Genomic DNA, 27,003 nt, shown 5'->3' with positions numbered 1-27,003 from the left:
CTCACTACCATCAAGCGAGCTTATCCCCTGTGGCTTAGTTGGCTAAAGCGTCCGACTGTTATTCATAGACAATCGGGAGATCGGAAGTTCGAGCCTTCCCGGGGGAGTTCTCTTTTGCTATTTGCAACTTTTGTTCAGTATTACTTTTTATTTGTTTTGGTAACGATAAAAGGTTATGGGGGATAAAAATGCACTGCACGTTTTGATTCAATCTTTCTTAGTTGATTTACATCGAGGAACTGTAATTTTATCTGGTTCTGAGGTTACTCATTGGTCTGGGGTAGGTAGGTGCTGCAAATAGTGGTTTAGATAGTCGAGGTCGAGGTAATACAGTACGCCCTGTTACATGCAATACGCCGCAATTAAAGAGCCAGCTGAGGTTATATATGCCGTTAAACCTGAATTGATCCTCCTTTACGAAAAAGACAACCTCGAGACATCCGAGATTGTGCTCAAACCGTCAATGCTGAACCCTTGCGCCAAAGCGCTACATCTACCTGGATACAGCCAACACAGCCAGAACTAGACCAGAAGCAGTACGTACCCATCGCTATAGATTAGAAAGACCAGCGAATAGACAAACACCAGAGATTCAGCCGTGAAGGATCAATAGATTCAGTTTGAAGAGTCGGACCAATAAGCAAATTGCCAAGGCACAATCGTCAAGTCTAACTCAATCTGTCGCTACCCAGCGCTGTAGGGCTGCTAGCTTACACTCGACGGCTGTGGCTGCGCCTTGTTACAGATGGAGATGCAGGGCATATTGAGAGACAGAGACGATGACAAAAGTGATTGATCCTTCGTACATGTTTATATAAAGACGATGTTGTCTACCTCGAAAGTAAGCCATGTTTGAGCCACAGTCTACAAAACACTGTTGTACTTACACCGGACTTGACACCAATACACCATGGCAAACCCAACAAAAGACAATCTCTATGGCTATGATGCCAACAAGATCCTTCCCATTATTGCTTCGGTGATAATAGGAATATCACTCATAGGACATTATATTCAGAACACGTAAGTCATCGTCTAGGATGGATAAACCCACACAAATACTGATTTGAGATAGTCGATACAAATTCTGGCGAGTTACATTCTTCATGTTCTACGCCGGTCTGTTCTTCTGCATCGGATGGGCAGTGAGAGCTATCTCAGTACGGAAACCCGACAGTCTTCCCTTATACATGATCTCGAGCATCTTCATCTACCTCGCTCCTCCGGTATACTCAGCTGCCGAATACAACACTCTGGGCCGTCTAATGCACTATCTGCCAATGCACTCCATCATCAACCCGAACCGAATTGTGTACATCTTTGTCTTCTTGGGTTCTCTTGTTGAGGTTCTGACTGCCATTGGTGCCTCATGGATGGCAGCTGGTAATGGTCGACAGGATGAGGATCGCCTAACATCTGGTGCAACCTTCATGGCCATCGCGGTTATCCTCCAAGGGACAATCGAGATCGGCTTCATTGCCATGGTCGGAGTTCTTCACAGGCGATGTTCCAAGGCCGATATGTTGCCTTCGAACGTACGAACTCTGTTCATCATGCTCTACGGCACCTCGATACTCATCCTCATCCGCTGCGTCTTCCGCGCCGTCGAGACGTTTGAGCTCAGGGACATTCTCTCTAGCGGAGAAGACAACAGCAACGCACTTATGAAACGCGAATGGCCTTTTTATGTTCTGGAAGCCATTCCTGTCGCTCTTTATACGTACTGGCTGAACATTATCCACCCTGGGCGATATCTACCTCACGACCAACGTCAATACCTCGACTTTGATGGCAAGACGGAACGCATGGGACCAGGATGGATCCATAAACGGCACTGGGTGATGTTTATCGCAGATCCGTTTGACTTCATCGGGATGTTGTCGACGAAGAAGAGAGATCCTTATTATCTCCGCCCGAATGAGTGGCCTGAGACGAATAACTGTTTTGCTCAGGGTAGAGGATCCAACGTCAAGCCGGGAAAGTACAAGGCGCTTTCCAAGAATGAATCGAATGAGTCGAGTGTCTGATGTAATGGTCAGGCAGGGGTGAGCAGATCTCGATGGGGGATCGTGTTTGAGATATATACCCTCTTGTATAGTATAGTAACCTTACTTCTCTTTTTTTCGGAGCGTCTGTATGCAAGATAGATTTATGATAGCTTAAAATTCATCACGTTCTTAGTGTAAATATTTGTCAAGTTTAGGCATACTTTAGGATGTAATTATGGTGAGATTAGTCTTCTTTTATCATGTTTAGGCTTTTCTCGTCCCGACTATCAGGGTCCGATTATGTGATTGATGGATTCCGAGATGCATGCGGACGGGAATAAATTTAAACATGTTTGTTAAGCTTACCTTATGTGCCTCACAAGATAAGTCCCTCTTCTTGGCTCTAAATTTGGGCCATGAAGGATCATGTCATCCATGGATGTACTATATGTAAGCGGGACGATCGGCGACTTCATTGCCGGATGCGGCCCCACATGCATCCCGACAATGACGTCGCTTGGCGGGCACTGACAGAACTCTTGGCTGCGGTTGGTTTCCTTGGCCACAGGGGGAAAAAGTCCGACGGCTCAAGGACGTCATTCGCAAATCACAGCTGTAAACCGCTGTAATTATTAGCGGTTACACCGCATTACATGACCACCCCTGATGGATGATAACGATGGAGTTGGGATAGCTGATTCTTTAGTTGCTAGCTGCTTTACCGTTGCATCCGCACGTCAGACCCTTTTATCGTTGGGTCCGCCCCCCGTCCGTCTCATCAGGATCATGCTACCTTGGACCTCTAAATAAGTATCATGGCAACCCGCCGCCTCACACGATTAGCTTAAAAACTAAACTTTGCCACTGAAATGGGTCTTTTCTCCTTATGATCGATCCTCCACACATTTTTTCCAGTTTCTCCTTAGGACCAAGTTATCTGGTCTGGTCTGGTTTAGCTTAATCTCCAGTTTACCTCACCTCATTCTCGACTTGGCCATTTCCTCTTCCTCCTCTCATCACTGCCATCGTCACCAACACCACGGCAACATACCACACCACATCACTAACTATACAACAATGCCTGAGGTGCGTAGGGGCAGCCTTGCGCCAGTGTCCGACTCGGCCCTCTCGTCGACAGATGTTCCTGAAGCTCCCGTGATCTCTCGTCCCTCGCAGTCTCATCAATCCTCGACTGATCGTGTGCGATTCAACCTTCCAGAGGAAGCAACTTCACCAATCTCACCGCGAGAGCCCCTCGACTCAGCGTTTGCAGAATTACCTCGACGGACATCTGAAGGTGCTCGGCGAACATCTGAGGGTGCTCGACGGAACTCGGATGCTCCAAGAAGGAGTTCAGATGCGCCTCGAAGAAGCCTGTCCTATGCCCAGCGACCCCAAGCAGACGCATACTACGATTCTCGAGCCGCTACCCAAAAAGAATATCGACGACGAGCTACAACATTATTAGAGTACTACGACGAAAACCCCCATCTGCTACCGCAGCTCCCGTTTACATGGCATCATGGCTGGAAGCGCTGGCGACTCTTCATCTTCGCATTCCTGGTCTTTGTCGACGCATCCGCGGTCCCGATAGCTCTATACTACGGACTCAAATATGCAGGGGACGTTGAAGGATGGATCATCTTTGCGGTAGTTACTACAATCTGGGGTGGTCCCACGTACTTGGAATTCGCCATCCGCACCCTCCGATTGATCAAGGTGGATAGGTTCTACCGACCGCTAGGAACGAATCACCGGTGGTGCTTCGATATGCTGACGTACTCTTCCACCCTTACTATTTTTGTGGTTACTGCTTTGTTCATCATTGGCAGTGCACCTCATAATGTTTGGTTGAGAGTGCTATGCATGCCTGCTCCAGCTATTCTTTACTGCTATGGTGGTGTTCTGTTCCTTATTACGCTTTACCACCAGATGAACTGGCCAGCTCCTTTCCGCATCAGCTCAACTGCGAAGGGAGAAAAGGTATGTTGAGAAAATAAAAAACTAGCAGTTGCCATATGCTAATTCTATGCAGGTCTTACCAGGTGTTTACTACTTCATCGAGGATGTTATCGCGGTTAATGCCCTTGGTGGCCGGCCGTATCGGGAAGCATTAGCAGCTCGATACAAAGCTAGCCCACGTTTCCGAGAGATGGTCTACAAACAATCCTGGTTCTGGTCTATCCCGGCGCTAGTACTCGCCGTCCCCCTTACCGTCATATCCGTCATTCCACAAGTTCCGGCAACCGGCGCCTATGGTGTTGCGTGGGCGGTTCCATTCTTGTGGGCCGCTGTTTGGGGTATCATCACCATCAAGTGGTGTAAGAGAGACATGAAGCGGGAGAGAGAAGAGTGGGAACTTGGAGTTGACCCTGAAAAAGAGATTAAGAGAAAGGGATCATCTATCGAGACGGCATCATAGTGGGGGTGTGAGAGTTTGGTGGTGGTGATTTAATAGCGAGCATGGTGGCATACACAATATCCGCAGGCCTTGGGCGTTTAGGAGTGAGAGCAGCACTAACGATAACGATCAGAATGAAGTGTAGCTACAGACGATGTCTCCATTCCATATCTGTACATACATATATATCTATTGATAGCAACAAACAAACAAACAAACATGAATGAGAATCTGTTATCATATCACTTGAATCACTTGGAGTTGCGCATTAGCCCCCAGTTCTTAGTCGTGCGCACCACTAGAGCGACGCGTGTCTGTCACCACAACCACCATCATGCTACTGTCATATCAGCACAGCCCCCAAGTCTGAGCCAGCAAATAGATAGTATACAGTCAAGACGGTAGATCTCGGGGAGTCGGTACTAAATGACTCCGAAAGAGTGGCATTTAGAACGGGTCTTTTTTGGTGTCTCATTGTCTTATGACTTTGACTCCCGATGAAGCCGAAGTGTCGGGCCTGTGCATTGATATCAAAGTTTAACTGGTGATGGCGGCATAGTAATCCTTGTCAGGTAAGGTTAATTCTTGAGAGGTCATTGGAAGCTATTCATTGGTGAATTTTGTAATGTCATCTTGAGCACTGCCGAGGTCAATCATCAAAGTTGCATGGTTGTAAAGAGAATGTTGAACTCGTCAACTCAATAGGGTCCTGGTACTAACAACAATTAACCAACTCTTTGATAACCTAGATAGAAGTTGTACCAGTAATTCTGACAAATTCTATCTCCTGATCTTTCCAGACCTTTTCCACAAGACCTTCCCTCTTGAAACCATCAAGCAGCTTGACAACTTCACCCGAAGCACTCTCACCATCCCAATCAACGCTATAGACACCACTTCCCTTATTCCCATCAGTACCAACAGCAACTTCTTCCTCTTTGATACCATTCTCGCTACCCTCTTTACCAGGATATCTCCCAGTCAAACACAACCACGCATGTCTCTGTCCACACTCCTCCTTAGGTAACCACTGTCTCCTCACAGTCATGCTGACCTTGAACCAATACTTCATAACCTGCATCATGAAACCGTCTCCACTGCGGATTAGGTTTGTATCAACAGAGCCAGGGAAGTTGTGAATGAAGGAAACTTCTGGTGATTGACGAGCCAGTGCTTCCAGGGACAGAGTCAAGGCTGAGCACATGTGTCCTCGAGAGTTGTGAATGCTAGTGAAGGGGATGTTGCGAGCTGCTATATCGTCGGAGAAGAGCTTACCTTCGTGTGTACCAGCCATGACGCTTATTACACGACGAAGAGACGGGGCCTTCTTTAGAAGTGGGAGGAGATTGACTGCGAGACGGTTGCGAGAGTAGATAGTTAGGCCGGTGACCAGAGGCAGTCCTTCTTCGGTATCTAAGTCTATCAGTATACGCAAAGTAATGATCAGATGGCTTTATAGGAAACTTACCAACGCCAATTCTTAGTGTCCCCTGACTTAAGAACAAAACATTCAAGACTGTCTCCTTGCTTTTGATATCCCGACAAACCTCATCTACATTCTTCAACAAGCTCATGTCCTTCTTGATGAAGATGTATTCTCCTTCGGGATTCAACTCCTTCAGCTCACTTTGTAATCCATCACCCGCTTCTTGAGAACGACCGATGTAATAAATCTTGGGTCTTGTAGTATATTTGGCAAATGCTTTGAGAGCTGCCTCGCCAATACCTGCTGTCGCACCAGCGAAGATGGCGACGAGGCCAGCTGGGAGCTTTGAAGCAGCTGAGGCGTTGGTTTGTTGGACTTGGGAGAGAGAAACCATTGTTGACAAGCTGATAAAATAGATGGCTCCAAGTCTTAATATTGACTGGAAATAACTGGTTCTTTTATACTGCTTTTGACTCCCTCGTTTATGGACTCTGATAGTCTCACCAGCTTCAAGTATACCACATCCAATAGCATCACGACCTGAATACGAAAACTGGTTAGCGTCGGGAATGTGGTGGAGCAACCCTCAGAAGGATGAAACCGAGTGCGAAGGCTGGAGTTAACGACTTATCACTGAAGGCCGAAGGAAGCACTTCACAATGTATTATGACGTGTTTGACTCGGTGCTTGTGTTCGTCATAAGTTATGCTGAGCAACAGATGAACCAGTCCTGATTAGTTGCCAACATGCGCCCTCATTCCTATGACGCAAATACATTCAGCCCCTCAAACACATGTTCTAGAACTCATCAGACTTATTAGACCAGCTATTCAGGCAAGTAAATTAAATATGCAAAATGACTTATAGTGTCAGCAGCCCACTGCTCGCTTCAACATACGCTATTCCTAAGAATGCACCCCCATAAGAAAAAGGATACACAAAAGAAACAAAATGATAACGCCGTATCCTCAAGCCTGACTCAAACCAGGCTGTTTACCCTTTCCAAGGGTCTAATATGCCATGTTGTTATGTCCTAGCCGTTGGTACAAAAGAAGTTGATATATAATACGGGTGGGTGACAAATGAAATGTGTTTCGGTTCGGTTATGTCCATGTCTGGTCTCGTATCGTCTCATCGTTGATGGGCCAAATCGACAGGCCGCATCATGCATTATGAATACCGCTCATGAAAAGTTACAATCCCCCCCCCCAAAGACGAAGAAGATATAATAATGTCGTGATCCCCTTTTTACAACTGCCCCATCATTTTACCCCCCCCCCCCCCCCCCCCATCTTCCTCCTCATGTAGTTCATCCACTTTGTACACCCACAGTTCATTGCTCAGGGCGGGGAGGCTCGGCCTGCCATCCATTGATATATGCCATCAACCCCATGCCAAATAGTACAACGCCAAGCATCGAGGCATATGGTAGCGCGGCTTGGAGGCGCTGGTCCTGTCCACGCACGACACCCTTTTGGGTTGCTGGTGTGATCGTGCTGGCCCGAGACAACGTCGGTGCGTCCAACGCTTCATCAGCAGTAGCGGGGGCGACGGCCTCTGCTTCTCCAGTGGCGCTTTTAGAAACCCCAGAGTCAGCATTAGACTCGCCAACAACAGCACCATCGGCATCAGCGTCTCGCTTCCTCGACCTCGATCGAGCTTTCTTCTCGGCTGCTTCTCGAAGTGCTTCCTCAGCACGGAGCTGAACGACCATCTCGGCGAGCGTCTTCCTATCAGCATCTCTCTCTGACTCTACAGTCTCACATCGTTGCTTCCACTCTTCCATCTGCTCCTTCATATCCCGCATCTGACTCTCCATCATGTCAATTCGACTTTGAAGGGCAGCGGCTGTCTCTTGTGCAGTATCGACAGCAGGGGTCTCGTCATTAGCCTCTGGTTCAGGAGCTTCAGAGACAGACTTGTCTTCTGTGGCTTCAGACACCTCTTCCGAGGCTACGCTTCCAGGTACAGCTGACCCGTTCATATGCACAGTCGCGGACTCTTCCAAGCGCTTGGCGAGCTCTTCTGCTTCCTCTCGTGCACTCCTCTCCTTCTGCAGCATTTCTTCCAATTCCCGCATCCGTGCTGTTTGTGAGTCGATATCTCGCTTAGCGTTGTTGAGAGCCTCGGTAAGTTGAACAATCTGGCTGAGATTATCAGGCCGGACAGGTGAGTTAGGAGGACCAGACTTCGGTCGCTCAGTTGGGCCACGCTTAAGTGAAGGCACATCAGGCTTCTCGGGAAGAGGCTGTTGGGGAGGGGGAGCAGGAGGATCAGAAAACCGTGCTTTGGGGTCGGCACGGAATGGCGTCCCCATCCCATTTACAATTGATTGAGGTTTAGAGGGTTCAAGGCCTTCGGGCTTCTCAAGGTCCTTGAGGTCGTCTTTGGACAATAGTGTGTGGACGAACTGATTAGTGCGGCCCAGATCCTGTGCTTGAAGTCGAGCATTGCGCATTTCGTTCTGAAAAAAATTAGCCTAATCGTCGCAACGGATTCGAGTATGACGTACCGCAAGCCGTTTTAATATTTGATCAGTAGCAACAGGGGTAAGAAAGAAAGGTCTTTGCTGTGGCATTCCATTGGCTTGCATGTTCATAACACCAGCGCCATTGGGCATCATGCGACCGTTGCTGGCCATAGACGCATTACTGTTTGTGCGGCCTCGCAGCTGCATAGGCCCTGAAGGCATCATCATAGCGCCATTAGCTGGGTCGAGGTCGCCAAAGTTCATATCCATGACATTGCTCGACGCGCTAAGAAAGCCAGCATGCTCAACCTTGGCAGCCACTTTGTGGTGGACGACTGTTTTCTGATCTTCGCTGACAATGTCGATGCCAAGCTCAAGATGATCGGAAGTCTGCAGTTCATGCGGCTCGGATTCGCGATTTTCTTGTGATAGACGAGTACCGTTGACAAAGGTTCCGTTCGAGGACTTGACATCTCGTATATAAATTTTGCCATTGCGTTCCGCATAAATTTCAGCGTGTTGTCTGGACAGCACTTTACTGTCGAAGAAACCGTTGGTTGGGGTCGGGATGGTCTTTTGGTTTGTTTGTCGGCCTATACGGAGGCTTTCGGGGGCAAAAGGAACAGCGATTGTTTTTCGTTCAAAGGTACCGTTGAGTGATAATAGATATAGAACCGGTTGGCCAGGAGGAACTTGTTCGGCACTCATGGGCCGCATCATTCCTTGAGACGTCATCTGAACCTGGCCAGGGCCGGCCTGTACAGGCCCATGGGCCGTAATCATGCCTTGACCTCTGCCAGCGGGCAGTCTAGACATGTCCTGTTGTTGAAATTCCCCTTTTCCTGGCGGCCAGGGGGCTTTCGGTTGAGGCCGTTTTCGAGGTGCGCCGTTAGCCGACCATTGGGTCAAATCTGAAGTTGAAGACAATGGAGTGCCGCCATTAGCGTGGGAACCGTTCGAGGCAACTGTGGTAGCAGAAGAGTTCGAAGATGTCGAAGAAACAGACGACGATGAGTTGGATCGAGTAAGGGTCTTGCGGGGCGCGAACATGCCAATACCACCTCGACCTTCTTCCGAATTCATTTGATGGTTCCCGTTAATCGGACCCCATGCTGGTCTTGACGTGGAGAAGTTTTGTGGATTTGCGACTGCAGTCATGAGGATAATTGATGCTCAGCGTGTTGCGGCCGATAAACGCAGCGTCGAAGATATAAAGATGCCGGATATGGAAGTAAGACGTGTGCGGCTCGCGCGCCTAAGAGGCTGATGTCACTCCACCGGCAGGTCGGAGGCTGAATGGATTTATGATGGCGGGATCGAAAAAAAACGTTGTAGTTTTGATGAAATGCGATTGAATTTCGAATACTTTAAGGTGGCTTGACGTTGCTGGTGGACAAGAAAAATCATGAGCTCGTGGCTGGGAACAGGTTTTGGTAATGAAGAATTGAGGCGATCGGCGATGACCCCTTCGGACCAGGGACAGGAGGTCAAGAGGCGAGTCGGGCCAGCGACAGCCAAGATGGGTGCTTCACTCACCAAGCACAAGGATATCGCGATGTCGGAATAGGGTTTCGCGTCGCAATAGACGATAGTTCAGAAGGCTTCAGGGCCGTGAATGAGTTGATGAGAGGTTGCCGTAACAGTGACAGTATGGGGGAGGTCTCGCTAAGCGCTGCTTGGCGTGTTGGCGTGTTCAAATTTGGAGCCCCCGGTCGACAACTCTCAGCTCAGGCACACGGAGTACAGAGCACAGTGGAGCACACGCCCAAAGACTCTGGCATGTGCTCACTGCTCGCATAACCCCAGCACCACAAGAAACAAAGGCTTGAGCGTCAGAGATTGTCTTGTAAGTGAAAGATAATTGCCTGAAAAAACCACAAACCATCAAATCCCTCTTGCGAGTCGGAACCGCCTAGTGGAGCCATATCTTGACCCACGAGAGGGACCACGTGACAATTTTTTCACAGTAAAGATATGTCACCTTTTTGTCCCGCACTGTACGGGACAATGATCCGTGCCTCAAGTCCCGCACCGACCTTTCTCCGAACCCTGATTCCACTTTAGTCATTTAGCCAATGAGAGTAAACCTCGAGAGGTCATTCGGGTTCGAGGAAAGTCGTCGTATGAAGAGAGCTTCATCAGCAATTGCTATACTTTGCGCTGCGCCATTCCAACAAAGTTCGCCGACCACGATCGATAATTCAGCACACGCAACAACTCACAAACCTTGCATAGAGACCTACCACGCTCGCAATGCCTCCCGTCGCTCCTATCAATGCTGGCCAGCATGGCCCCTCCAACGTGGATAAACGTAGGCTGATATCATTCTCATGGCATTGGGTGTTGGCTAACGAGTTCACAGTCAAGATGGGTGCCATGATGGGTGGAAGTACGACCTACTCCTTGTTAAGCTCTTGTTCGCTGTGAAAGATACTGACATGGCATAGCTGTTGGTGTCATCATGGGTTTTGTCTTTGGTTCGTCTGCAACTGGGTGCGCTGCCTCAGCTCTGAGGTCATAACTAATGATGACCAGGAACTGTCAACATTTTCCGATACGGAGCCGGCCCTAACGGCATTATGAGAACCCTCGGTCAATACATGCTTGGCTCCGGAGCAACTTTTGGGTATTTCTGACACGAGCCCCAACGACTTACACGAGTGCTAACCACGGCCCTATAGCTTCTTCATGTCCATTGGTAGCGTCATTCGATCCGATGCCGACCCCAAACTTCACGAAATGTACATGCGAGCTCAACGTCGGCCTATAATGTTGATGGCCAACCCCGCGTGGAGGAAATCATGAGAGCAGCATATCATACGAGACGAGAGCAATACCCAGTCGACTTCGACTTCCACCCTGTACAGTCTGGCATCTGATGGCCGCAATCTGTAAAATACATATCAAAATTATTTCGAAATGGACCAATCTATTGTCAAGTCTCAGGCCCACCATCGATACAGTGCATCAGACCAGTCAGAGATGTCTGTTGGTCTCACGATGCGAGGGTTTTTTGTTATGCTGTCAGACCTTGCAGACCGCTGCGTTTTCCGGGTTCAAGTGACCCGATTATATGTGACTGCATTTAAAAGATTACACAACAATCTTTGAGAGGCGGCGAGAGAGCTGTGGCGTTCAACATAAGCCCTTAGCCGTCCAGGTTACATTTCCTTACAGACATGATCGACACACCACTACCCGTATGCGACCCAGCATGTTGGCCTACCCCACAGCTGCTGATACGAGGTGACAACAACAACCACGCTCGATGTTGTCGAGCAGCTGGAAGTTCTTGACGCTTAAACTTTCCATAAGCTAACCGCTTTGGCTCATGCAATTTAGTCAATGGCGTTCAATAGCTTGTTATCGCATCCTCTTTTTTGCATATGCAGTAGGAAGTCAACCCTGCTTTTGCACAACTGGCGCCATGCTTCTTCGCTATTGGCGATCGGTCCAGTGGTCTGAGGGAATTGCTTTTTAGAGGACAGCTGAGAGCGAACTCTAAGTCTCACAACTTATGCATATTGAACAACATCGTGCATTGATGTCATATTTCTTGGGTTGTGTGTCAGTGATTGTGCTGTTACATCGAGTTGAATCGTTGTTATGCGGTCCATTTGAAAGCATGATCACATGCCTTTGAAGCTGACATGCTGACTTTGCTAGGCTCTTTGACGTCTGGATTGCTATCTCTCGACATTACGAGATTATTGATCAGTCGATCGCAATTGGCGCTTTTATGGCACCAATTACCAAATGAGGAACCCCCCCGGCTTACACGCTTTTGAATTGTTGGAGCTTGCTGTTGTTGGGCTGCATCGTGCAGTCGCCAATCATGACTGAGCAAACTCAAGACAAGGTTAAATCTACTCGATCGATGCTTGCCCTTCTACATACAGTCAGAAATAGTTGGAGAGGCGGTTGCCTTCAGGGCATCAACCAATGTCTGAACTTTATTTTCTGACGCTTGTCTCGTGAACTGGCACTAGCTTATCACGCTTGGTCCCAACGCCAATATCAGCAACTTTTGTGGGCAATCTTTTCGTATTTCTGCTCGAATTACTTACTGCTTAAGCTCAATTGGACCCACTACGTTTCTTTTACGTACCTGACTACTCAGAAAAACGGTCTGCCTGAAACGCCTGTTCAGCTGTCTAGGATCGTTGCATCTGTTGGGCGGGACGGGCTACGATCTGGGTATACCCCAGTTGCAAATCATCAAAAATGCTTAACCATAACACGGCAAGTCGAGATGCGGATGTTCAAGATGTACGACCCAGTGGAGATCTCGTGTCTATTTTCCGCATCCATTGTCTAAGGCTGAGGCAACTAAGACGGCGGTAGTTCCGCCACACCAGGCACACCCAATATCCCTACCACAACATCCTCACATCATGGGCCGGTGAAGCTTGACGTCTTCTCTCTGATAGGGCAATATACTTTTACGAATTGCACTTTTTGGTGTGCTGACCGTCATCATGGCTTGCAGCTGTCCTGGTGCATGTAAGGCCTCGCCATGTCGTCCTCTCTCACCCAACTCTGGTCCTCAACATGACTACAACACCTCTTATGGATATGGGACTCAGCCATGCAGGCTTAGTCCATGATAACCGAGAGTAGTCAAGGTTGACCCGTATGCGATCGCCCGTTTCTCGCAGATGAGGCTTGATCCCGCGGGTCTTCGGCACATGCCTTGTCCTAAGATAGAGGTTCCTTCTGCAGTGGCTGTCGATGGACTGAGCTCATCAACACGCCCCTCTTGGCTATATAGACCAGTGTTGGTTCCTGTGAGAAGATGGCACATCTCAGCACCCTACCTCCATAGAGACTCCTCGCTATTCAAGGCCTCTGTGCAATATGGGTAATACCAACAGCAGTCCATTCAATCTCGGGGACCTAGGACAATTGTCCCAGTTGCAGACTAATGGGTAAGGCACTATGCTGCCGAACATCTGTATATATGAACTGATCTATTTATAGGGAGTCCTCGTATGGCACGTTTGATGCACCTGACCTGCCAACTTTCCTCACTGACAACCCTACTCCTAATGGCTATCCTTGGAGTACCATGAATTCCCAAACCAATTACTATCAGGACCAACCAAATACTGGAGTCATTAGGAGGTACGACTTCACTGTCAGTCGGGGGATGATCGCCCCCGACGGCTATGAGCTGTCCACAATCCTCGTGAACGGGCAATTTCCTGCGCCTCTGATTGAAGCAAACTGGGGTGACACCATCCAAGTCACTGTTCATAACGACATGGACGATGAGGGTGTTTCTTTACATTGGCATGGTATCCTTCAGAAGGGAACGCCCTGGGAAGATGGCGTTCCAGGTGTAACCCAATGCCCGATCCCACCTAAAAAGAGTTTCACATATCAGTTTCTGGCCGACCTGTATGGAACAAGTTGGTACCACTCTCATTATTCCGCCCAAGTTGCTGCTGGTTTATTCGGTCCATTGGTCATATATGGACCACGAGAAAAGAAAGACTACGACATCGATATTGGGCCTGTTATGTTGAGTGATTGGTACCACAAAGAGTATTTCGACCTTGTTGAGGAGATAATGAAACCCGGCGGCAATGGGGTTGTTCTTTCTGACAGCAATCTCATCAACGGAAAGATGAACTTCAACTGCTCCAGTGTGGCACCGGGAGACAAGACGCCCTGCAAAAGCAATGCTGGTATCTCCAAATTTCGTTTCAAGCGCGGTAAAGTCCACCGCTTACGTCTCATCAACCCAAGCGCCGAAGCCATACAACGATTTTCTATTGATGGTCACACAATGAAGGTCATTGCGAATGACTTTGTTCCAGTACAGCCGTATGATACCAAAGTTGTAACTCTTGGAGTTGGCCAACGCACAGATGTACTGGTCAGAGCTGATGGCAAATTGGACTCATACTGGATGCGCAGCAACATTTCTGCCATCTGTAGTCTGGGTCGTGCCCCAGCTGCTCTTGCAGCAATTTACTACGATAATACAAATCAGAAAAAAGCACCCAAATCACAGGCTTGGGACATCCCCGATCCAGGGACTTGCGCCAACGATGATTTGAGTATAACAAAGCCTGTGATGAAGCTGCCTTTACCTCCAGCTGACAAGACTATTGAGCTTGATATTAGCTCATTCAAAAACGCAAGCAATGTCACGCTTTGGACGCTGGGAGGAGTGGCTGCAAGGATAAACTACAACAGTCCAACTCTGCTCCTCAGCAAGCTTGGCAATCACACATTCGAGCCTGAATGGAATGTGATAAATACTGGAAAGGCAAAGAGTGTAAGGGTGGTTGTCAATAACAAGACTCCCGTGGCGTGAGTACTCAGCAAAATGGATGCGGCTCCTTACAGTTACTGACAATGAATTCTGCTTAGACATCCAATGCACTTACACGGCTTCAACATGTACGTCCTACATGAGGGGCCAGGTTCCTGGGATGGAACAATCATAAACAGACACAATCCACAGCGTCGCGATGTCGTTCAAATTCGGGGCAATGGTCATCTTGTAATACAGTTCGATGCCGGAGAAAACCCGGGTACGTTTGCCTCCCCTGACTCACTCAGCCTTATGATAATCATCCCTTTCTGCGGTCACGGTTGCATCGTGCTGACACGCATTTGCTCATAGGTGTATGGCCGTTCCATTGTCACATCGCGTGGCACGTCTCGGCAGGATTTCTCACGCAGTTTCTCACGAATCCAGATCAAGTCAAGAAACTACGTATACCGAACGTGGTGGCTGAGACGTGTCGGCAGTGGGGACACTGGACACTTTCAAATATCCCGGCACAGATCGACAGTGGACTGTAAGCAAATGTGATCCTGGGGTGTCTTCTCTTCGTTCCTTGTCATTATTTCGTAAAGTTGGTGTCAGTCTGTATGATGAGCATGATGTGATATGAGATCAGGGCCAGTCTGATTCAAGGTATATTCTCCTATATACGGATACTCTATAGCAAAAGCTACAGCATATGTCACGTAACATGGAACTTGGTAGCATGGTAATGATAAACCAATTCTTTCATTAGACTGACTCTCGCATTGATCTAGTCAATGTGGACTATCTATGTAACCGTACCCTATTGCATTTCATCGTGATCAACATAAAGAAACTCATCTAATCATCTACCATCAGTGTATAATGAGCAGGAAGTTGCAACCTTTTACACCGACCCCATTTTCGTACACCTTGAAGTGTTGGAACGCCCCATCTGTACTCATAGTACTTAATGAGTAACTACTTCTCCTCGTTGCTGAGAGCTGCTGGTACAGTTCCTTCTTTTGTAGGCTCTGCCTTTGATGTCTCTGCCTTTGGTGGCTCTTCTTCGGGGGTTTGTGGCTTAGGCGGCTCTGTGACTGAAGACTCTGTCTTGCTTGCTTCGGCTTCGAGCTGCTCAACTTGGGCTCGATCTAGTTTAGGTTGTTGAGTCTTGGGCGACTCCTTGGTATCAATTTCCAGATCTGTAGTAGCTGTAGCTGTTTCTGGTTCTCGTTGCTTGTCGTCGTCCTTTGACTTTTCCGAAACAGTGGGACCATCCTTATGCTTCGTGGGCTCTTTTTCCAATGGCACGCCTTCGTCACTCTCGTCAATAACGACAGCACCAACTTCGGCGGCCAAGCGCTCAACCTCATCCTGTACATCATCCTTCTCTCTACCGCCGAGCTGTCGATCTGCCTCAGCATCGCCCACGGTCTGTCTCCAGAGCTTCTCAAGCTCGTCTCGCCAACCAAGCGCATTAGCAAGCTTGCGAATACCGGCATCGCAATCGCCGAGCTCCATCACATCATCAGATCGGGTTCCGATTTGGCCCACCTTTTCCATGTTGAAAAGCACACGGGGCTTGCCCTCTTGCGCCATGCCTGGGAGAGCAGCGAAGGGGTAAACGGTGAGACTGGTACCCACGATCAAAACTAGGTCGGCCATGGCTACTTGATACGTATTGTTGTCGAATGCCTTGGGCAGAGCCTCGCCAAAGAAGACAATATCTGGCTTGACAAGTCCCTTGCACCCCTCCTTGTCGCAATGAGGAACCTTGCCTCCAAAGACGTGCTCCTTCATCTTCTCATCCGGGTATTCCTCCTTGCACTCGATGCAGCGCTGTGTCGCAAAGCTTCCATGGGCTTCAATAATCTTGTCCGAAGGTACTCCAGCTACGCGCTCAAGGCAATCGATGTTCTGCGTGAAGAGCATCTGGAGAAGACCCTTGCGGGCGAGGAGGGCGATGAAGGCATGCGAGACGGTCGGAGAGAATTTCCCTGGATATAGTTCGTTCGCTAGAACATAGAAGGGCTCGGGGTGGTTGCGAAAGTAAGAGATGTCGAATACGGCTTCGGCGTAAGGCAGATTGAGGCGGGCAAGGTTGGCATAAAGACCTGTTCCGGGCGATCGAAAGTCGGGGACTGATAGCTTTATTAGATATGTTTTTAGTTTGACGCCAGTTCAATTACTCACTTCCAGCAGCAGTGGAGATACCAGCGCCAGTCAAGACAACAATTCGCTTGCTCCGACCCGTCTTGATATACTCGGCGACAGCATCAAGGCTCCGCTCAGTGAGTGTTACGGGCGGGCCGCCATAACTCATAGAGGACTCTTCCTGGCCCATTTTGCGATTAAACCAGCGAGAGCCACGCGGTCCAGGCTTATTCTTGTTTTTGCGTCTTCGACCTATTTTGACGGCAATGAAAGCAAAAATAATGCTGCTTCCTCTAGTGATGCTGATTGCGCATGCATGCAGAATGCAGGGTGGGAGTAGGCGGGCGTCAAGGTGGGGGATATTCTGATTTACATCATTTTTTTACTTGCAGTCTTATCGATAAGGATATAAGTGAGATACATGCTTCAAGGCAACAAAGAAATGAGTCGTAGCCTAGACAGTAATCGAATCCTAGACAAGATGTCATTGCTAATACGATTTTCTGATAGGATGCCCATGTTAACATCACGTCATCATCGATGCAGTCATCTGAATAAACGCCACGGCTGCTGCATGCACTTCACATAGAAACCTAAAGCCTGTTAAGGCCCGCACGAGAAGAGTTCAGAACGGACTGGACAAAATATGTATAATTCCAGACACTTTGCACAATCCCGGTATGACTGACTCTCCGTAACTTTAATCCCTATTGCAATAATTATGCTATGGCTGTTGTTCATGGCCTGCATGGCCTCCATAGCAGCTCATCATAACTGGTCCATCGCGAGGCACCCGCTGTCAAGGCTTGAAAACATTCAAGGTTTAAAGTTGAAGACGATGAAATTCAGACAATCCCTTCCTGACGACAAACGCCTCGTCAAAGGTCTATAAGCGAAAGTGATAACGAGCAAGCCGATCCGCCCGCTTCCCATGACAAATGTCAGGCCCAGTCCAATCCCAGTCCAATTCTGCACACCAACGCCTAGCAATGCTAAAAATTCCCTTACGCCCGTTTCCACCATTTGCCGTGAGCCAGTCCTGGCCACTTTCCCTAACCGTGACGCTCTCGAGCAGCGGCGAACTGCTCCTCCTGTAGACGAGCGAGTTCCTCCATGGACATGCCACTGTTGGCAAACTTGTCTGCCTTCTTCTCTCGACCCTGGTCATTGTTAGTCTTTGCCAAATATGCAGAGGGGAAATTGTGGGCTTACCTTTTGGACTTCCTTGTGCTCAGCGGCTGCCTCGAGAACAGCAGGGACCATGTCAGTGAAGCCTAGTTGCTCGAGGGCTTTCGTGATATGATCGCAGGCGATAGTCTTCTTTGCTTCCTTCTCAGAAATCTCGTTCGCCTCTGATGAAATAAGGGTAATGAACTCGACACAACATTCGATCAAGAGGTCGCGAGCCTCTTTAGCGAACGCCACGCCTGCCGATGGGGGAAGAATTTCAGATACAATCTTTTGAACAGTGGCTGCAACTAAGTTAGTGAATGGTTTTTTTTAATAGGAGGAGCACTGTGACACACCTTTCGGGAGCGACAAATCGTCGTTAGCTATAAGACAAAATTGTTAGCCAAGGCTCTTGAAGCAGACACGAAAAGCAGACCAAGTGTTCCACTGTCGTATTTGAGCCAGTACCTGGTTGATGCTGGTAAAGGCATCGCGAGAGACAAGCTGTAAAAAGAAATATGATATGGGTAGAGTATTTGAGATAGACAGTGAAGTTTGAGATGAAAAGTAGATACGAAAGTGTGGTATGTTTGTAAAGTGTCGATAGTGATGAAAAGGGTTTCAAGAGATTGAACATGATGAGAAACTTCTCGGTATAGATCAATACAAATAAAAGTTGAACGAATGTTATCCACAACACTGTGAGTTCCACCCGACAGTGATGCATTGTCGTGATGGTCATCACGGGTTGAGAACTAAGACGTAAGGTGTGTATAAACGAGACAAGCAAGAAACACAAGATCAAACGAACAAATGAGAAGAAAGAAAATACTTGCCTCCAAACTCGTGATCAGACATCTTGAAGAAGCAAAAATCAGTGAATCAGGGTGGTGATGAAGGTGTTTGCGGTTGACTGCGTATTTTGGAGATATAAACGAGTATACACCAAAGACGCGATTATTCAGAGACGGTGGCTGGCCGAGTGCAACGCGAAGACAAAATCCCAGCAAACAAAAAATATAATAAAAAAGAGAAGAGAAGAGAAACGAGATCTTCTAATGATGTATGTATCCGTTGAGAAGCCTGTATGTTTCACTGTTGTTTGGGTGCTGTTGTTTTATATTGGATCTTGATGATGAGCTTCACTTTTGCTTGTCAGGCTGAGAAGGAGACAGACGGATGGGATGGTTACTCAGGCCCATGAGTGGTGGGGCAAGCCTCTTTTGTATCTGAAGAGCTGCTGCTGTTTTTTTTGCGCCGCGCTTGTAGCCAAGTCTCCACCTGGAATTTCATTTGCTCAGTGGAATTCATTCATGGCAGTGCCTCCAGCACCAGTGGAGGAGCCTCAGGTCCCAAGGCTGCTGTAACTGGACTGTAATTGGAGGTTTGCTCCAGGCTGTCTCCATTTCCAGCCACACGGGGCGCGTCTTTTTTGTCGTGCACGGACCAGTTATACAGCTATTTCAGAACTTCCATCTTTTGAAAATTTCCTATTCCTTCATCAACACATTCCTTTTCTCTCTCCATTCTCTACAAACATGCCACAACGCTCAGATCGAGCAACGGCTTTGTCAAGGCGGCGCCAATAGCGTCTGCCATCTTGCTATACCTCGAAAGTACTCGCTTAGTGCGTTGCTTTCACTCGATTGCAGCCGCCAATCCTTTTGGGTAAGTCTCTCTTTGTTCTCCCTCCACCACCTCGCATGAAGAGATATGTTGTCGCCCCAGGCTGAGGAGGTTCGACAAGCCTCCTGTGCTGATTGACTTCGTCCTGTGCCAAATGGACAGAACTGATTGATCCCAATCATCTTTGTTTCAAAGTTTGAACCATCCAACCCGAACAAGGGCTAACCAGGTCAAAGTTTAGGCTGCACTCTCTGATCCATGCTGTAAGACTCCCTTCAGCATCTTTACAACCCCTCCGATACGCCGTGATGCACTTTGCTATCTGGTACTATCAAATACCGACTCTCATGACGGATAAAAACGATAGCCTGAGCGCATTCGACTGCACGCTTGCTTTGGACAACATGTTGGAACGTGGAACTAACATGCGACAAGGCAGCTGCTTCGAACATCACGTCCTTGGACTCGGTTGCATGCGACAAATCAGCATCAGGTAAGAACAAACTTTTATTTCTTATTACTCGCAACATCAAATGCTATGATGAAGAAACTTACATTCCATGCTAAATCCGAATGTCCATGTGGAGCAAACTAAGAGCTTTTCATCTTTCGACTGACTTGCATTTGTCTTTCTATCTTTTACCTATTTACACCATCTGCAAAGACATAAAGCTAACATTGCTTGAGATATCCAGGTTCTTGTTTCCAACATCCCCAAGCTTGATCCTATTCTTGGTATGCCTCGACCTCTGGTGAGTTCCATCTGCACAGTCGTTAGCCTTTGATGTCATAGTATGTTGTGTAAGACGTACGAGAAGAATTTGCCGCTCAGCTCTTTGAGCGGGTCTGCGACAAACTTGGCCATAACATTTCCTGGCTGTTCGGGCTTGAGCAAGATGCCCTTTTCTTTGGCTTCAACGAAGGAATCGTATTGCGCCTTGTTCATGGACGATTGGCCTTCCGATCTCAGCACGCCTTGCATCTCAGTGTCAACTCGACCTGGTGCAATGGCGACACTTGTGATGTCAGGCTCTTCGAGCGCAATGTGAGCCGAGACAGAATTGTAGACAGCCTTTGATGAACCGTAACTTGACCAGGCAGCATATTGCTTAGCTGCTGCTCCTGACGACACCCAGACAATGCAGCCTTTGGACTTGCGTAACTCTGTGATCGCAGCTTGCGCCTAGTTTTGTCAGTATTGTTCAAGAACTCGTAGAAGGCCTGAATTAGGATCTCCTTACCAAGGCAATACCGCTGAAGACGTTGATGTCATAAATCTTCCTCCACTCTTCAAGTGTGGTGTCTGCAAACTTCTTGGGCGCCAACATGCCATGATTGATAACCAGACCATCAACCTTGCCGAACGAGGATACAGCAAGGTCAACCAGCTTTGAAGACAGCTAGACAGCCTATATCAGTCTCGTAACTCACAAAAGTTTTTGATTGTGTCACACACCTGAGGTTCGACAATATCTCCAGCAATGAATTGGACCTGTTCAGGATGCGATTTCTTCAACCCCTCCAATGGTTCAGATGATCGAGCCGTAATAACGAGCTTGTGGGATTGGTTAAGCAGGTAACGGGTAATGGCAGCGCCAATGCCCTTACTGGCACCAGTGATAATGAATACTTTGGAGCTCATGTTGAGGAATCTGCTGTGTGACTGATATTGTTAGTGTTCGGTGAGTACCTGTAACTTGGCACCTTTTTGAAGCTCCAGAGAGTGGGGGTTTCTTGGTGATGAGTGATGGTGGGGTCAATTTTGGAGCTTCAATCCAGTCTACCCTGTATCGTTGTCACTCACGTCATCGGTTCTTACTTGGTAATAGCCCGCCTGCATCAGCTGAGATCTTGTTCCGTTTTATCAATTATACAATAGATCTCTAATCTTAATACTTGATCCCAATGGCCTCGACGGTGATTGTTGGAGGTGGCATAATCGGCATCGCGACAGCTTATTACCTCTCGGAGCATCAACCGGGCTCAAGCATCCACCTTGTTGACTCGTCGGCAACGCTATTCGCCTCGGCATCTGGCTTCGCTGGTGGATTCCTCGCGAGGGACTGGTTCCATGAAGATCTTGCGTCTTTGGGACCACTGAGTTTTGATGAGCATGAGAAATTGGCAAAGCAGTTTAATGGGAGGGAGAAATGGTTGTATGCCAACTCGGTGACTGTGAACTATGAGCTACCGAGAAGGAGACCCAAGGGTTCGACAGGTCAGGATTGGCTACGTGAGGGAGGAAGTCGTGCGGATGTGATAGAAGAGAGAGGAGAGGTAAAAGACAGGAATAGCCCGCCTTGGTTGAGGCGTATCAAGGGTGATGCTCTCAGCTTGGTTGATAATGGTGAAGGGACAGCTGTTCTGTAAGTCACTGTCATTTGGGACCGATATGTTCTAACAAATCATGTTCATAGAGACCCTCTAAAACTATGTCAGTTTCTCCTGGAAAGGTGTCGAGCAGCGGGTGTACGGATACATAACCCTGCCGTTGTTCTAAATGTAGGCGCCGACTGCCATGATGAGTTATCATATGTCCGTATTGGATACACAGACTGCTCCTCAGAGACACATATCCCAGCTACGCGAATACTTGTCTGTACTGGGGCATGGACCCCGAGTGTTTTGGAGTCCATGTTTCCCGGATCATCTATCAACATACCCGTCGTACCGCTCGCAGGGCACTCACTCGTTGTACGGAATCCCGCAGATATCGGGGATACGTACCACTCTGTATATACAAGCATGGATGACTTCTCACCTGAGATTTATGCTCGACCAAATGGACATATCTGGCTCGGTGGCGTGAACGCATCTCTCCGACTACCACCGTTAGCAACAAGTGCGAAGCCCATGGATGCGCCACTTGAGAAGTTGAAGAATCTGGCAAAGCAAATTATTAGAACCGATGGTGATGAATTGGAGGTTTTACGGACAGGCTTATGCTTTAGGCCTGTTTCAGAACGAGGAACACCCTATATCACGCGGATAGAGGATGTAGATCTACGGCAAGGCTACAGGACACGGAAAGGGAGCGACGGTGGTGTCTATGTAGCGACAGGACACGGGCCATGGGGGATCAGCTTGTCATTGGGAACGGCAAAGGTTATGGCTGAGATGATGCAGGGACGAGAGTTAAGTGCTGATATCAGTAAGTTGGGATACTGGCCGTGAACGAAGCTTAGGTAGTTGAGGTTGGATACAAAGCAAGTCACAGAGATTCGGATACATGAATAGCATCATAGCATGGAGTTAACTGAATTAGCCTTTTTTATTGCACCTGAAACGGCAGGTAAAATTTCCTTGTAACTACTCTGCCAGACTCGCCATGCGAAGCACTCGTATGCCGCCCAAATCATTCCCCCGGTCGCGAGCCGATATCCTGACGATAGACTTATGATGTACCTAGGATATTTTATAATACCCTTAGGATGTATTAGGCAAGGGAAGAATGCCATCGCCTTTTGTTGGGACGAAATCCATGGGTATCATGAGCAGTCAAGTCATCCGCAATAAACTGTGGCATGTCTTGCTGGAAACGAAGATTGGCGGCGTCCAGCTCAGCCCCAGTGATGGCCTTGATGGTCAGCGCCTTGTGGAAGTCTCGATACTGCGAAGGTATCTCCGCCCACTGCTCCTCGTTAACAGTGACCGACAGTTCGAAGCCAGCATTTCGCAAAGGTCGCAAAGGAGCCATTACCTCTGCAAGCGTGATTAAGTCTCCCCAGGGAAGATACATTTGTATCTCAAGTTTCATCTTGTCCGTGAGTTCAACCAGCTCCCTCACGTAGAAGTACACATGGAATTCCACGGAGGTGGTGCCACCATGAGCATACTCTATCATCTCCCAACTGTTGAGCGCACTTTCTTTGAAGTATCTGGCTTCTTCCAAGAGCATAACAGCTCTCGCGCAAAGTTGGGGCATCTGTGATTTGTTGAGGGAGAAGTAAGTGGCACAATAAAGTGATAATTCTTCAACGGACTCGCTGCAAATGAACACAAAAGCGTTTTCGATGCAGTTCGAGCAAAGGCGGGCTGGTTCGTACCCTTTTCCATTCCCTTTACATAATAAAAAAAGAAATATCGTACAACTTAGGCATGTGGTAAGCGAATAAGTCATTTGTGGCAGTGTCTTGGGTGTTTGGAGCTGGCACGATCGAACGAGTGTATGCTTCGAACCTGCGTTCCTCGGGCGAGATGTGGCTCTCCTCATGATGTAGAATACCCGAGTTTGCTACAGTAACACCAGGAGAATCCATTAAAGTAGCAGAATCTTGAGTTGCATGTTCTGGGCGATCGATATCCATGGGGACAGTTTCCGCATGCACTGGATGAGCGAACAGGGCGATGTCCCGAGAAGTAGCACGGAAGGACTTGGATCTCTTCCGAGGCAGCTACATCATAATATTAGAGAAGTCTCATCGGATTAAGATAGTCGAGAGCACTTACGCTGTGATGGAGATCCATGTTTACCGTTTTGATGCTTTTCAGGTGCGGAGTTTAGGGTTCATGTCTTCTCTTTTCTGCAAAATGACGGGCCTATACGTTTGTGATAGATGTCAGATACTGAGAACGAAAAAGGGAGATAAGACTTCGTACGATTGGAGAAGACTAGACTTACCAAATGAGATATTTCGCACTGCTTGACGCGGCCGTGTGAAGAGAACGAAGACCCGGGTTAACGAAAGGGTCAGGTGTAAACATGAAGAAGAAATAGAAATCGGAGCAAATATTATTAGTGAGGGGTAAGAGAATCCAAAAGTTCAGACGAAAATGCAGAACTGTGCTATCTGTGCCTGTTTGCCTCTACCAGTTCACGCACAAGGGTCTGTCATGTATATCGTTTGACGCTCTGATGGTCATAGCCGCTTCTTAGGGGGCGGTGAAAATAGCTAATCTAGAGGCATCTTAAGTCTATACTAAATTTGCCTAAGTTTACCTAAATCCTTTTATCACTTAGGATAGAAATCATTCCTTTTCTTGCCTGCCGTAGCCTCTCTGTAGTTGACGTCTTTCATATCTCGTTTTGTTAGACATGTAATCTGTCTTAATTTTGTTTCATAGCGTTGTGATTTTGGCATTAATGGAAGCTTCTATTTCACGAGACAATCGCGAAGTTTCTTGATATCTTCGCTTCCAGCCCTACAGCATCCACCGACCAAGATGGCAGGCCAATTCCCTCTATCCTCCGTAGCCTTCACGACTGTTTCGAGTTGGTGTTCCCAAGATGAGCGCCTATGAGTCTCAATACCGTCTGGCATCTCCCACTTTTGTGTTGTTGTGTTGTAAACCTCTCCATTTGTACCATCAGGATACAGCACCAGTGCGGGCCACTCAGTAATCTTGCCCTTCTCGACCATACCGGCTACAGTGCGTTCGAAGATTTGGAGTAGCTGGTCAAGCTTGTCGACCTTGGTGCAGTTGATACCGATACCCCATGGCAACTTAGTTGATACTTCAGGATCCAGCATGGCCTCCACGGCGGCTTCGATGGAGTTGCCGTCTGGCATTTTGAGGTCTTTCTCAGGTGATAGACATGCTGTCCAGTAAGGGAGATCAGATAGTGTTGGTGTGGCGGCGAGAGCTTTGCGCATGGCGATGATCTCGTCAACGCGGGGAATAGTCTCAAGGGCAACATAGCCTACTCGCTTCTGTATATCAGAAACCTCAGCGAAGACCCCCAAGCGCTCACGGTGCCATGCCTCCAAATCAGCCAGGGAGTCGTGCTCAGCATCGTATTTCCCGCTATACTCCTGACCTGGAATCATGCAAGCTCCATAAGGTCCAATGCTCAGAGCGACACAACCCTTATCCCCCACAGCACGCTGAGCGATGCTGACAGCATCATCCAAAAACTGCGGAACAGTTTCACGAGGAATCCCCTCAGGGAAATCATCAGTGCGAGTGTCGGCGAAACCATGAAGGGAAACCTGATATGTCGCCGTGAGGAGCACGTCAACTGGGACAGCTCCGAAATCGCTCTGACATGATTGGAGGGTGGATTGGTCAGAAACAAGCAAATGAGACGACCAGAGCGGCGTTGAACGGGAGAAAGTGATAGAGTACTTGGACTCGAGAGAGGTACCGAGACCACCGTCAAGAATGAGAATTTTGGACGACATTTTTATGTTGGTTGTTGTGGTTGAGATTGAGTTTGTGCCCACTCTGTCTAAAGAAAAGAGAAAACTAGTGGATTGTCAAGACGCCCTTTATTGAGCACGAGTGCTTAGTCGGGAATAACATCATTTAGTCAAAGAAAATTGCTTATTATTGCAAAATAAAGGCTATTTGATGTCGCTTCATGTAAATGATCTGACCGGTGAGTTTGTGCAACACAACACTGCTGTCAAGTAATTCTCGCGAGGCTTAATCACAGACACAATCTGGCGATGCTGAAATGAAGTTTCATTTGACCACCCCTCAAGTCATCTGGATTATCGGAACGATAAAAAAAGGGCAAAGGAAGTCCAGTGATCAGTCGCTGAAGACAACCATGCCGAGATAATGGGCACTGTACCTAAAATGCTGTATTTCGAGGACATCGCCACTATATGTCCAAGCCCTTTCCGGGCCTCTGTGTTTGCTGCAAAGTAATGAAACACAAGTAATGATATACAAACCAGAGACAAGTTGCTAGTAAGTATTTGGTGAGTGTTCAGATTCAAAATGAGTGCAGGGACAAGGAACAAGGCTGGACAACCTCATCTGTTCAGTGATCTCGAGTGTTCGAGGATGCATTATCATTGTTCAAGATAAAGAAAATCTGTCAAACAACTACAGGAATATTTAAACTGAACCCACATTCACTGCACTTCTTGTCTCTCGTCATCCTCAGATCAATCTCATCCGATCGACGATATTACTCACCAACCATACACTCGTCGACCGAGCCTCATTCCCCCTATGACACAAAACAGGAAATGTCTCTCCGAAGACTCTCTGGCCGTCGCGGATCTTATTCCGACGTTCTACAGCTAACCATCGGCGTTTGCATAGAGCCTATGGAAGGTTGTCCCAGCCACTGGATTCTCATGCTCACCGATCGAGACGCCGAGTACGCAACATGTTACCATTCCTTGGGTGGTCCCACGAAACTCAGGCCCTGGGAAGTTGTGATCGAAAGTGGACGACTAAAAAGCTGGGACGTCGACCACTGGTATTACGTCGCTGAAATCGCAGCGCGACATGCACGAAAGGTAAAGGCTTCTGCTAGAAGAATTCCAGGTGGATTTTGTCAACGATGGGTCGTTAGTGTGCTCTGGGATCTGGAGCTGCAGGAAGTTGTTCCTCCTGGTACGACGGAGAGGATAGCTCAAGTTGTGGAGGAGGATCCTTATGCTGATGCGTCACCTGTTGTTGAGGAGCATGAGGGTTTCCATGACAAGATGTTTGACTGGGTAGAGAAGCATTGCTGGTCTAGGCTTGGGTCACCTAGACGATAGAGAGGCCTCATGGCGCAGGTCGCTACAGGTTCTCTCTCACTTCTTCGAGTCCATTACA

General features: G+C 48.1%; 13 protein-coding genes and 1 non-coding gene across 14 annotated transcripts; 7 read left to right on the top strand and 7 right to left on the bottom strand.

Annotated features, from left to right (window-relative positions):
- Positions 1-23: 23 nt before the first annotated feature.
- FOBCDRAFT_t106 lies at positions 24-107 on the top strand. Its single transcript has one exon. It is a non-coding gene; the product is annotated as a tRNA-Asn (tRNA).
- Positions 108-910: 803 nt separating this feature from the next.
- On the top strand, positions 911-2,030 carry FOBCDRAFT_249862 (RTA1 like protein-domain-containing protein; the record flags this gene model as incomplete). Its single annotated transcript, XM_031178485.3, has 2 exons — positions 911-1,023; positions 1,076-2,030. The coding sequence occupies 2 exons, from the start codon at positions 911-913 to the stop codon at positions 2,025-2,027; spliced, it is 1,065 nt and encodes a 354-aa protein (XP_031044372.2).
- A 760-nt stretch (positions 2,031-2,790) lies between these two features.
- FOBCDRAFT_221666 (uncharacterized protein) lies at positions 2,791-4,666 on the top strand. The gene is made up of 2 exons (XM_031178486.3): positions 2,791-3,971; positions 4,024-4,666. The coding sequence occupies exons 1-2, from the start codon at positions 3,066-3,068 to the stop codon at positions 4,408-4,410; spliced, it is 1,293 nt and encodes a 430-aa protein (XP_031044373.2). The 5' UTR covers positions 2,791-3,065; the 3' UTR covers positions 4,411-4,666.
- A 429-nt stretch (positions 4,667-5,095) lies between these two features.
- FOBCDRAFT_221665 (uncharacterized protein) lies at positions 5,096-6,476 on the bottom strand. The gene is made up of 2 exons (XM_031178487.3): positions 5,858-6,476; positions 5,096-5,802 (listed from the first exon to the last, which is right to left on the bottom strand). Exons 1-2 carry the CDS (start codon positions 6,207-6,209, stop codon positions 5,135-5,137), a joined length of 1,020 nt encoding a protein of 339 aa, XP_031044374.2. The 5' UTR covers positions 6,210-6,476; the 3' UTR covers positions 5,096-5,134.
- Positions 6,477-7,096: 620 nt separating this feature from the next.
- FOBCDRAFT_31685 (uncharacterized protein) lies at positions 7,097-9,675 on the bottom strand. Its single transcript, XM_031178488.3, has 2 exons — positions 8,328-9,675; positions 7,097-8,279 (listed from the first exon to the last, which is right to left on the bottom strand). The coding sequence occupies exons 1-2, from the start codon at positions 9,441-9,443 to the stop codon at positions 7,149-7,151; spliced, it is 2,247 nt and encodes a 748-aa protein (XP_031044375.2). The 5' UTR covers positions 9,444-9,675; the 3' UTR covers positions 7,097-7,148.
- Positions 9,676-10,417: 742 nt separating this feature from the next.
- Positions 10,418-11,248, top strand: FOBCDRAFT_31673 (reactive mitochondrial oxygen species modulator 1-domain-containing protein). The gene is made up of 5 exons (XM_031178489.2): positions 10,418-10,596; positions 10,648-10,674; positions 10,733-10,762; positions 10,821-10,911; positions 10,967-11,248. The coding sequence occupies exons 1-5, from the start codon at positions 10,539-10,541 to the stop codon at positions 11,088-11,090; spliced, it is 330 nt and encodes a 109-aa protein (XP_031044376.1). The 5' UTR covers positions 10,418-10,538; the 3' UTR covers positions 11,091-11,248.
- A 1,894-nt stretch (positions 11,249-13,142) lies between these two features.
- Positions 13,143-15,301, top strand: FOBCDRAFT_292222 (Cupredoxin; the record flags this gene model as incomplete). The annotated part of the gene is made up of 4 exons (XM_031178490.3): positions 13,143-13,213; positions 13,266-14,606; positions 14,667-14,830; positions 14,923-15,301. 4 exons carry the CDS (start codon positions 13,143-13,145, stop codon positions 15,102-15,104), a joined length of 1,758 nt encoding a protein of 585 aa, XP_031044377.2. The 3' UTR covers positions 15,105-15,301.
- Positions 15,297-17,049, bottom strand: FOBCDRAFT_260000 (DHS-like NAD/FAD-binding domain-containing protein). Its single transcript, XM_031178491.3, has 2 exons — positions 16,747-17,049; positions 15,297-16,694 (listed from the first exon to the last, which is right to left on the bottom strand). The coding sequence occupies exons 1-2, from the start codon at positions 16,895-16,897 to the stop codon at positions 15,532-15,534; spliced, it is 1,314 nt and encodes a 437-aa protein (XP_031044378.2). The 5' UTR covers positions 16,898-17,049; the 3' UTR covers positions 15,297-15,531.
- Positions 17,050-17,366: 317 nt separating this feature from the next.
- Positions 17,367-19,059, bottom strand: FOBCDRAFT_221655 (histone-fold-containing protein). The gene is made up of 4 exons (XM_054704280.2): positions 18,714-19,059; positions 18,234-18,260; positions 17,920-18,179; positions 17,367-17,867 (listed from the first exon to the last, which is right to left on the bottom strand). The coding sequence occupies exons 1-4, from the start codon at positions 18,733-18,735 to the stop codon at positions 17,760-17,762; spliced, it is 417 nt and encodes a 138-aa protein (XP_054560255.2). The 5' UTR covers positions 18,736-19,059; the 3' UTR covers positions 17,367-17,759.
- A 965-nt stretch (positions 19,060-20,024) lies between these two features.
- On the bottom strand, positions 20,025-21,256 carry FOBCDRAFT_221651 (uncharacterized protein). Its single transcript, XM_031178499.3, has 4 exons — positions 20,960-21,256; positions 20,745-20,903; positions 20,316-20,686; positions 20,025-20,266 (listed from the first exon to the last, which is right to left on the bottom strand). The coding sequence occupies exons 1-4, from the start codon at positions 21,143-21,145 to the stop codon at positions 20,230-20,232; spliced, it is 753 nt and encodes a 250-aa protein (XP_031044386.2). The 5' UTR covers positions 21,146-21,256; the 3' UTR covers positions 20,025-20,229.
- Positions 21,257-21,408: 152 nt separating this feature from the next.
- FOBCDRAFT_292220 (FAD dependent oxidoreductase) lies at positions 21,409-22,677 on the top strand (the record flags this gene model as incomplete). The annotated part of the gene is made up of 2 exons (XM_031178501.2): positions 21,409-21,869; positions 21,921-22,677. 2 exons carry the CDS (start codon positions 21,409-21,411, stop codon positions 22,675-22,677), a joined length of 1,218 nt encoding a protein of 405 aa, XP_031044388.2.
- A 164-nt stretch (positions 22,678-22,841) lies between these two features.
- FOBCDRAFT_259997 (uncharacterized protein) lies at positions 22,842-23,970 on the bottom strand (the record flags this gene model as incomplete). Its single annotated transcript, XM_031178502.3, has 3 exons — positions 22,842-23,489; positions 23,593-23,897; positions 23,953-23,970. The coding sequence occupies 3 exons, from the start codon at positions 23,968-23,970 to the stop codon at positions 22,940-22,942; spliced, it is 873 nt and encodes a 290-aa protein (XP_031044389.2). The 3' UTR covers positions 22,842-22,939.
- Positions 23,971-24,596: 626 nt separating this feature from the next.
- On the bottom strand, positions 24,597-25,625 carry FOBCDRAFT_292219 (Homocysteine S-methyltransferase; the record flags this gene model as incomplete). Its single annotated transcript, XM_031178503.2, has 1 exon — positions 24,597-25,625. The coding sequence occupies one exon, from the start codon at positions 25,623-25,625 to the stop codon at positions 24,597-24,599; it is 1,029 nt and encodes a 342-aa protein (XP_031044390.2).
- Positions 25,626-26,423: 798 nt separating this feature from the next.
- FOBCDRAFT_200538 (uncharacterized protein) lies at positions 26,424-26,945 on the top strand (the record flags this gene model as incomplete). The annotated part of the gene is made up of 1 exon (XM_031178504.2): positions 26,424-26,945. The coding sequence occupies one exon, from the start codon at positions 26,424-26,426 to the stop codon at positions 26,943-26,945; it is 522 nt and encodes a 173-aa protein (XP_031044391.2).
- Positions 26,946-27,003: the final 58 nt, after the last annotated feature.

The sequence above is a fragment of the Fusarium oxysporum genome, chromosome IV (genome assembly GCF_013085055.1).
Source record: "Fusarium oxysporum Fo47 chromosome IV, complete sequence".
Classification (NCBI taxonomy): domain Eukaryota; kingdom Fungi; phylum Ascomycota; class Sordariomycetes; order Hypocreales; family Nectriaceae; genus Fusarium; species Fusarium oxysporum.
The sequence above is the reverse complement of the archived record's forward strand: the minus strand, read 5'-3'. Positions and strand labels throughout refer to the sequence as shown.

Coding starts and splice junctions, on each gene's coding strand:
- FOBCDRAFT_221651 (XM_031178499.3), bottom strand. CDS start 21,145: ATGAGCTCCAAAGTATTCATTATCACTGGTGCCAGTAAGGGCATTGGC. Junction 20,904..20,959: donor GAGATATTGTCGAACCTCAG/GTGTGTGACACA, acceptor TAGGCTGTCTAG/CTGTCTTCAAAGCTGGTTGA. Junction 20,687..20,744: donor TCTTCAGCGGTATTGCCTTG/GTAAGGAGATCC, acceptor TGACAAAACTAG/GCGCAAGCTGCGATCACAGA.
- FOBCDRAFT_31685 (XM_031178488.3), bottom strand. CDS start 9,443: ATGACTGCAGTCGCAAATCCACAAAACTTCTCCACGTCAAGACCAGCA. Junction 8,280..8,327: donor AAATATTAAAACGGCTTGCG/GTACGTCATACT, acceptor AATTTTTTTCAG/AACGAAATGCGCAATGCTCG.
- FOBCDRAFT_221655 (XM_054704280.2), bottom strand. CDS start 18,735: ATGTCTGATCACGAGTTTGGAG. Junction 18,261..18,713: donor GTCTGATCACGAGTTTGGAG/GCAAGTATTTTC, acceptor TTTGTCTTATAG/CTAACGACGATTTGTCGCTC. Junction 17,868..17,919: donor AGCACAAGGAAGTCCAAAAG/GTAAGCCCACAA, acceptor AACAATGACCAG/GGTCGAGAGAAGAAGGCAGA.
- FOBCDRAFT_260000 (XM_031178491.3), bottom strand. CDS start 16,897: ATGGGCCAGGAAGAGTCCTCTATGAGTTATGGCGGCCCGCCCGTAACA. Junction 16,695..16,746: donor TATCTCCACTGCTGCTGGAA/GTGAGTAATTGA, acceptor TAAAGCTATCAG/TCCCCGACTTTCGATCGCCC.
- FOBCDRAFT_221665 (XM_031178487.3), bottom strand. CDS start 6,209: ATGGTTTCTCTCTCCCAAGTCCAACAAACCAACGCCTCAGCTGCTTCA. Junction 5,803..5,857: donor GACACTAAGAATTGGCGTTG/GTAAGTTTCCTA, acceptor TGATAGACTTAG/ATACCGAAGAAGGACTGCCT.
- FOBCDRAFT_31673 (XM_031178489.2), top strand. CDS start 10,539: ATGCCTCCCGTCGCTCCTATCAATGCTGGCCAGCATGGCCCCTCCAAC. Junction 10,675..10,732: donor GGGTGCCATGATGGGTGGAA/GTACGACCTACT, acceptor GACATGGCATAG/CTGTTGGTGTCATCATGGGT. Junction 10,763..10,820: donor CATCATGGGTTTTGTCTTTG/GTTCGTCTGCAA, acceptor AATGATGACCAG/GAACTGTCAACATTTTCCGA.
- FOBCDRAFT_221666 (XM_031178486.3), top strand. CDS start 3,066: ATGCCTGAGGTGCGTAGGGGCAGCCTTGCGCCAGTGTCCGACTCGGCC. Junction 3,972..4,023: donor CAACTGCGAAGGGAGAAAAG/GTATGTTGAGAA, acceptor AATTCTATGCAG/GTCTTACCAGGTGTTTACTA.